The 7563-nt window shown below is 43.1% G+C and overlaps 3 protein-coding genes across 14 annotated transcripts in view; all 3 read left to right on the forward strand.

Moving 5' to 3' along the window:
• The window catches only part of CADPS2 (calcium dependent secretion activator 2), a 382815-nt gene that overhangs the window by 29759 nt on the left and 345493 nt on the right, over nucleotides 1-7563 (forward strand). The window lies entirely within an intron of this gene.
• On the forward strand, nucleotides 645-1559 carry RNF148 (ring finger protein 148). Its single transcript, XM_004707776.3, has one exon. The coding sequence runs from the start codon at nucleotides 648-650 to the stop codon at nucleotides 1557-1559; it is 912 nt and encodes a 303-aa protein (XP_004707833.1). The 5' UTR covers nucleotides 645-647.
• RNF133 (ring finger protein 133) lies at nucleotides 4085-5335 on the forward strand. Its single transcript, XM_004707777.2, has one exon. It carries the CDS (start codon nucleotides 4193-4195, stop codon nucleotides 5315-5317), a length of 1125 nt encoding a protein of 374 aa, XP_004707834.1. The 5' UTR covers nucleotides 4085-4192; the 3' UTR covers nucleotides 5318-5335.

Raw genomic sequence — 7563 nt, forward strand, 5'->3', positions numbered from 1 at the left:
TCATCCCAGAGTTTTTTCAGACGACCAGGAGTCAGTGCCGCATAACCTTTTGACCAATAGGATTTCAGTACACAACACACTCCTGGATTGATATACACCATGCTGGTAGGTGGCCAGGGACTTTTTTTAATGCATGAGTGATTTCTTCCTCTGCCTGATGGGTAGAAGTGGGACGTGGCTGGAAGCTTTTCCAATTCTATCTAGAAGTAGGACAGAGAATCAAGGCTTTAAAAAAATCTGATCTATTTAGTTTTCATCCCAGAGTTTTTTCAGACGACCAGGAGTCAGTGCCGCATAACCTTTTGACCAATAGGATTTCAGTACACAACACACTCCTGGATTGATATAAACCCCTGGATTGGCTGAACTACTTCTGATGTCACAATTTTCCCATTAAGAAGTCATACTGCTTTTGAAATCACATTGCACTCATCACAACTCTTGTTATTTTGTTTCATGAGAAGAAAGATAAAACTACCCCAAAATAAAAACACTGGATGGAGCGAGCGATCTGTGGCCCACATAGAATTTTCCACTGGCGTGATTTCCTGACTGCCTGCCAAGAGTAGGAGCCAGCTTCTTTTCTTTCTTTTACAGTTGATGTTATTTTGCTTCTCAGACCCGTCAGTTCATAGGCTAATGGAGGAATGAGCCTCCCTGGACTTACCCCTTCTGCTCATAGTTGTGTTTCATCTCAACTTCTGAGGCTCAGCATCTATCTACTACTCAGCCTCCCTGACTCGAGAGGAAAAGCCATCTGGACCGCCCACCTGAATATAACCTTTCAGGTGGGCAATCGGATCATATCAGAATTAGGAGAGAGTGGAGTGTTCGGGAATCATTCACCTCTGGAAAGGGTGTCTGGTGCAGTGGCCCTTCCTGAAGGATGGAATCAGAACGCTTGTAATCCTATGACCAATTTCAGCAGGCCAGAACAGGCAGAGACCTGGCTGGCCCTCATTGAACGAGGAGGCTGTACGTTTACCCACAAAATCAACGTGGCAGCAGAGAAGGGAGCAAATGGGGTGATCATCTATAACTATCCAGGTACCGGCAACAAAGTGTTCCCCATGTCCCACCAGGGAACGGAAAACATAGTCGCAGTGATGATAGGCAACTTGAAAGGCATGGAGCTTTTGCATTTGATTCAGAAAGGTGTGTACGTGACCATCATAATTGAAGTGGGCAGAATGCACATGCCTTGGCTGAGCCACTATGTCCTGTCTCTGTTTACCTTCCTGGCGGCTTCCGTTGCTTACCTCTTCTTGTACTGCGCGTGGAGACCCAGAGTGCCCAACTCTGCCACCCGGCGGGGAAGACCGATCAAGGCCGACGTGAAGAGAGCCATTAGTCAGCTCCAAGTGCGAGTGCTCAAAGAAGGTGATAAGGAACTAGACCCAAATGAAGACAATTGTGTGGTTTGCTTTGACATCTACAAGCCCGAAGATGTAGTGTGTATTTTAAAATGCAAACATTTCTTCCACAAGGCATGCATTTACCCTTGGCTTCTAGTCCACAGGACATGCCCCATGTGCAAGTGTGACATATTGAAGACTTAAGACACCCGGAGAATCTTCTCAAGATGTTGCCGAGTTTTCCCCCAAATTGAAATTAGGTGAACTCTTTTCTAGTACTTTCCATAGAGAGAAAAGTCAACCTGATCGTCTCTACCCAAGTACTAAAGAGGGTGAAATTTGTCTTGTTTTTAAAAATAAAACTCCATATCATGTCCAAGCTTTTTGAGCTGGGTTTGTGAATTGCTTTTCATTGTTATGCCACTGTGACCTGAGAAAAGAGCATTTTTGTAGCAAAAAAAACCAAAAGCAATATTTGCTTCGATCTTCAAATTAGAATTGTTTATGATCCTGATGTCAACAGGAACTGGCCATAGTATTTCAAAGTTTCTTTTTTTAAAATACTAAGAGTTGTGGTCTCTTTCTATAATGTAAGTCTCGGTAATTAATCAGTTTTACTAATACCCAGAATTTTTCAAAACTACTGACCAGCTAGGTGTCAGTGTATTCTAAATAGTTACTTTGGATGGTTGTTGTTTGGGAGATTTGACTAAAAATATTTGAAAGTATTATGGCCTCATTTAGGGAAGGCATGTGTGTGCACACACACATACACACCTTTGTTTTCAAAAACCCTTTGAATCTTAGTTGAATCCATTCCGTTGGCTAGAAATGTCCCTAGTGAATGCTTATCTTTTCTTCTCAAAATGGTAGGGAGTGTTTCTCTATTGGAGGTATTTTGATAACCATGAAACAACAGAACTGAAATGTTGTTCAATTGCTCTTTCAAATCTTTTACCTCTTTGGGTCTTAATGAACGACTGAGCAAGTTAGATTTTTGTTTTGTTTTATTGATGTTCATGGGTGTGTTAAGCTATGCATTCCCAACACAGATAGTACTTCGTGGTTTATACACTTCTCTTATACAATTTTTTTAATGGGGTCTTTGTGGAAAAGAAGCAAATTAGTGAGGCGATGGGGGGAGGGGGCCCTTTTCCCTTCCCTCCCTTAAGCCTGCAGGCCTTAGCCCCAAAGTTGCAGAAGCTATACAGGTCCCTTCTTCCCCCCGAGACCCAGACAAAGGAACCTCCTCACAGCCCTTACCCATACAAGGCCAGCGACATTTATGTTCAAGGCCAAAATACTTGGCTCTGGTTTCCCAGCTGCTGAAAAAGAAGCGTTGAAATAGATCCTCAGCAAGGTGTTTGGCAGGGGAGTGGCTGACCGTGCTGGGTAGCAAAGCTTTGTTTGGCTCTGAAGCGATGCTGTGCCGTTGTCACCAGTGTAATGAAAACAGAGTCAGGGCTGACATGTCTGAGGGGTCTTCCATTAGGGGTGTGCCAGGCGCTTGGCAAAGACTTTGTTGAGAAAATCATGAGTTATGAACCACAATTAGCACTGCTGACAATGGCTAACGTTAAGTGACAACCTTGAAGTTGTATGTTTGGAATGAACAGTTGCGTTTTTGTTGAGAATAAATTTTGTTAAATAAAAAATGCTATTAAGAAGAAAGGCCTGGAAATCTACGGCTGAATATCAACCAGTGAGAACCCTCTGGATCCCACAGCCCCTGATGGATGTGGGACCAGGGGGAGTTGTTCCTGGTAGCCATGAGTTGGGTCTGACTTTTGGGTAGCTAATAGGAATGTTGCTTTTCTGAGTCATTGACCAATTTCCTCCTCCTCCTCCCTCAAAATCACGTTAGATTAGGGACAGATGTCGGGGTCTGCAACAGAATGGGCTTCTCCGGACCTTTGTCTTCCCTGTCTTTAGTCTTTGACCCAGTTGGATCCTCAGTGTGCAAAGGAGAAAGTGGACTGCAAATATAGTGAGTGGGATACTAAAAAAAAAAGTACTGTTAATAAGTTTGTATTAAATAAATGCAGTATGATGATTTATATGAGGGGGTTCAAAAGTTCGTTGAAAATGGAATTAAAAGATAATGGAAACTGGAACTTCTTGAAGCTCCTCTCTCTCTCTCTCTCTACACACACACACACACACACACACACACACACACACACACACTGGTGCTTCAATATGTTATAAATCATTAGCTCTTAAGTACATTTCTTTTACCTCCCATCGCTCAGAGTGCTAATTTTTAAATGATCACTTGTTTTTCAAAAGCTTTCCACTCTGTTGCAAATATATGCTTCACTCATAGTGAAGAAAAATAATCACATGGCTCTCTTAACTTGTGATTCCTGGCTTTGACGGGCATACAGTTCAAGAATTTTATATTAAAGAAAGTCACATTTAATTTTTAACTTAAATGCTAACTGCTGACATTATATGTAGCGTAGTCAATGAATTCTTCAATCACATCACCCATAACACCATTTGAAACAGGCAAGGCACTACATTTTCAGCAGACTCTAAGCTCATATCCAATTGGCTGTGTTTTCTTTTATGTCATAATCACATGACCCAAGAGTAAGCAGTAGCTCCACATTCAGTAGGGAGACTGGGGCTGTCTTTTAATCTCTTTCCTCTCTCTAATGAAACATCTGAAACACATAAGACATCTTGAAGAACTCATGAAAACATGTTGGAAGACATTGGAACTGATTTTCACCCCGAAGAATTTTTTCGTTTGCAACTGAGTGCCTGCCAATAGATGTGGAAGTCACCCTCTGACGTTGGCTTGGCTCTGCAATTGCTGGGCAGAGAGAGAAATGAGGGCACTCAAGCTTGGCATTGGAAGAAAGAACGCCATATCCTGGCTGGTGAAATTCAGTTTTCTTTGGCTTCTTAGTCCAAACTATTGCATGGCCGATGCTATTTGGACTGCTTACATGAACATATCCTTCCATGTTGGAAATCACATGCTGTCCGAGTTGGGAGAGACGGGTGTATTTGGAAGAAGCTCCACTCTGAAGAGAGTGTCCGGCATTATTGTGCCACCAGATGGAAAGTCCCAAAGTGCATGTCATCCCAATACCAGTTACAGCCAGGCAAAGGGCCTTCAGACTTGGCTTGCACTTATAGAACGAGGAGGCTGTACGTTCACACAGAAGATCAAGGTGGCCGTCGAGAAAGGAGCCAGCGGGGTAATCATCTATAACTTTGCCGGAACTGGCAATCAGATGTTTCCCATGTCTCACCAGGCGTTTGAAGACTTTGTAGTGGTGATGATTGGTAACCTGAAAGGCTCCGAAATCTTCCATTTGATTCAGAAGGGGGTTCACGTTACAGCCATGATTGAGGTGGGGAGGAAACACGTCATCTGGATGAATCACTACTTTGTGACTTTTGTGATCGCCACAACGGCCATCTTCGCCTACTTCATCTTTTATCAGATTCACAGAGTTTGGGTAGAAAGAGTTCAGAACAGGAGATGGCAGCAATTCGCAACAGATCTCAGGAAAGCTTTTGCCCAGCTCCAGCTCAAGGTGTTGAAAGAAGGGGACAAGGAAATCACTCCAAATGGAGAGATTTGTGTCATTTGCTTTGAAGGCTACAAGCATAACGATACAATTCGTGTTCTCACTTGTAAACATTTTTTTCATAAGAATTGCATTGACCCTTGGATTCTAGACCACGGGACGTGTCCCATTTGCAAATGTGACATTCTTAAAGCTCTGGGAATTCAAGTAGATGTTGAAGATGGGGCAGAATCCTTGCACGTTCTAATGTCGACTGAACTGCGTGGGTCCCTATTGCCTAATGACCTGGGGACAGATAATGAACTTCCTCCTGCAAGAAGATTAAATAAAGTGACCCACGTGAATGAGCAACCGAGGACTTGGAATGACAGCCAGCTTAATTCAGAAGTAGAAGAGGTTCATCCTTCCCCTTGACAAGAGGACCTTTGAGGAAGTAGATTAAACCAGTTTGCCAAATCTGACAAACCATTTGGCCTGTCCAAAGTATGGCTTTTGTGTCAGTTTTGTTGTTGTTCTGTTCATTTTGATAGATTGCTTATCAAGCCTCAAAGACAGAAAAGGGTGGGGGGGTGGGGGGAAAGCCTAGCAGGACTTTTAAAACTTTAGACTTTTGCTAATTTATTTTTTTGTGTGTCCAGTTCTGTTACACCTCTGAGCATAGATGTTTATTTCTATGTGCACAGGCATTTAAAAAACAAAGCACAAAGTTTTTGGGGTTTCTTCCTAAATGTTTTTGTACATGTTTTAGACTTTGAAGGAGAAAATTGTCAGTAAGTTGCATGTTACTTATAATGTAGAAACCATTATGCTTAAAAACATTTTATACTTTATGTATGTGCTACAAAGAGTGAACTTTATCTTTCATAGTATACTTACAATATTGTTGTAATTACTATACTGAAATTGTTTGAAAATGTTTGCATTGTGTGTGTGTGTGTGTGTGTGTGTGTGGTTTTATTCTTGAGACAGTTCAAGCAATGAGTATAGTATGCTTTGGGAGCGAATATGGCTTTGCTGATCAGTAGTGTTTACCATAATTGTGAACTGTTCCATATACATATGCAATGGAAAGAATCCCTGGACTGTTTATTTCACCTGTCCTCACTACTTATGTATTTTATTATACCATTACATTTAAAAGATCAAAATATTCCAGGGTGTTTGAGATACCCAAAGCCCACTGCAAGCTAGTCAACTCATAGTGACTCAGAGCAGAATTGTCCCACACGTCCCCAAGTCTATACCTCTCTCCTGAAGGAGACAGTCTCATGAAGTGGGGCTTGAAACACCAGGCATTAGCTACCCAGCACTTCACCTGCAGCACCCCCAAGAGCCCATGGCCATCAACTCCATTCTGATTCACAAGGAAGCCCTAGTCAAACTACGCTGTACAGAGTTTCCGAGACTGGAAGCCTTTGGGGTAACAGATAGCCTCATCTTTCTCCCAAGGAATGGCTGGTGGATTCGAACCTTGTGGCCCAATGCATAATCCCTTGTACCACCAGGGTTCCTTCACAGTCCCGTAAGGGCTGCTTCATTTGAGATAAAAACTAACAGTATTAGAAAGTATTAAGACAGTTTGACATGATGTTTCATTCACTGAAAGCCCGGGCCTATCACTGTCCCAGGCATTCGAATGTTTGTTGAATGAATGGATGGGCACTGGTAAATGCTTTCTTCTTAATGCAACTGTGACGTGCTAAGAAAAACTGGGCTGTTTTCCTAGGTCGTTCAAAATGAGAAATAAATGTTGGAAATGTTCATCCTAAACTACTGTAACAAAAGATTAAGTTCTGATTGCAACCCAAGGTCATTCAGGATTTCAATGTGGCATGCATTCTTTTCTCGAGGAGTGTGAAACTTTCCCGCTCCAGCGGGGCGTTGGATTGTTGGGTTCCTCTGGGGAGAGGGCCGCTGATGAGGAATTTTGTGAGTGTCTCTGTGCGAGGAGCCCTGGATTTCAGGGAGACGTAAAGCCATTCCCTGAGGGAGGGATCACCCGGAGAGGCAGAACCAAGGACTCTGTGAGCAGCGCTGCAGGAGAACCACTTGCTAAGCCAGGATAGCTGCCTGTGTCAGACCAGCCTCGCTTGGCCTCTCTGCCACTAGGAGCTCATGGAGGCGGCGGCTGGATTCATTTCTGCCGGTTGCCCAAGGGAGACCTTGGAACCATGGAAAGGAATGTCTTTGGCAGCCTTGAGAATTCCTGAACCCAGAGATCTAGGCTGATTACAGCTGTGTGCACTGTTAGAAAATCCAGGGCAGTCACTGGCTGGTCCCTAATGGACATGGCATTGGAGGCTTTTCTTGGCTGCCTTGTCCATTAAAAATGTTTCTGCCTTCTCTTTCCTTTCTTCCTTGCCTCCTGATGGGATGGTTTCTCCTTTTCTTCTGAGTATCAACCGTAGGCCTGACTCACTTCTCCTGTGTAAGAAACTAGCATGGCCACACTTTCATAACAGCATGTCTCAATAAGTAGGGCTTTTCATATTGAACCGTGTGCTTGTTGTCTTTATTTGAGACATACATGTTCCATGGGTGTTCATTGAGGGGTGGTTAGCATAGCTAAGCAGTGGTAGGCTGCAAAAAAGTTCATGAAAAATGGAACGAAAAGATAATGGAGTTTTCCTAAGAACTTTTTGAAGTGTGCCTGCGTGCAT

Source organism: Echinops telfairi, unplaced genomic scaffold (assembly GCF_000313985.2).
Source record: "Echinops telfairi isolate 266 unplaced genomic scaffold, ASM31398v2 ScPeMD7_23;HRSCAF=83, whole genome shotgun sequence".
Classification (NCBI taxonomy): Eukaryota; Metazoa; Chordata; class Mammalia; order Afrosoricida; family Tenrecidae; genus Echinops; species Echinops telfairi.

Coding starts and splice junctions, on each gene's coding strand:
- RNF133 (XM_004707777.2), top strand. CDS start 4,193: ATGAGGGCACTCAAGCTTGGCATTGGAAGAAAGAACGCCATATCCTGG.
- RNF148 (XM_004707776.3), top strand. CDS start 648: ATGAGCCTCCCTGGACTTACCCCTTCTGCTCATAGTTGTGTTTCATCT.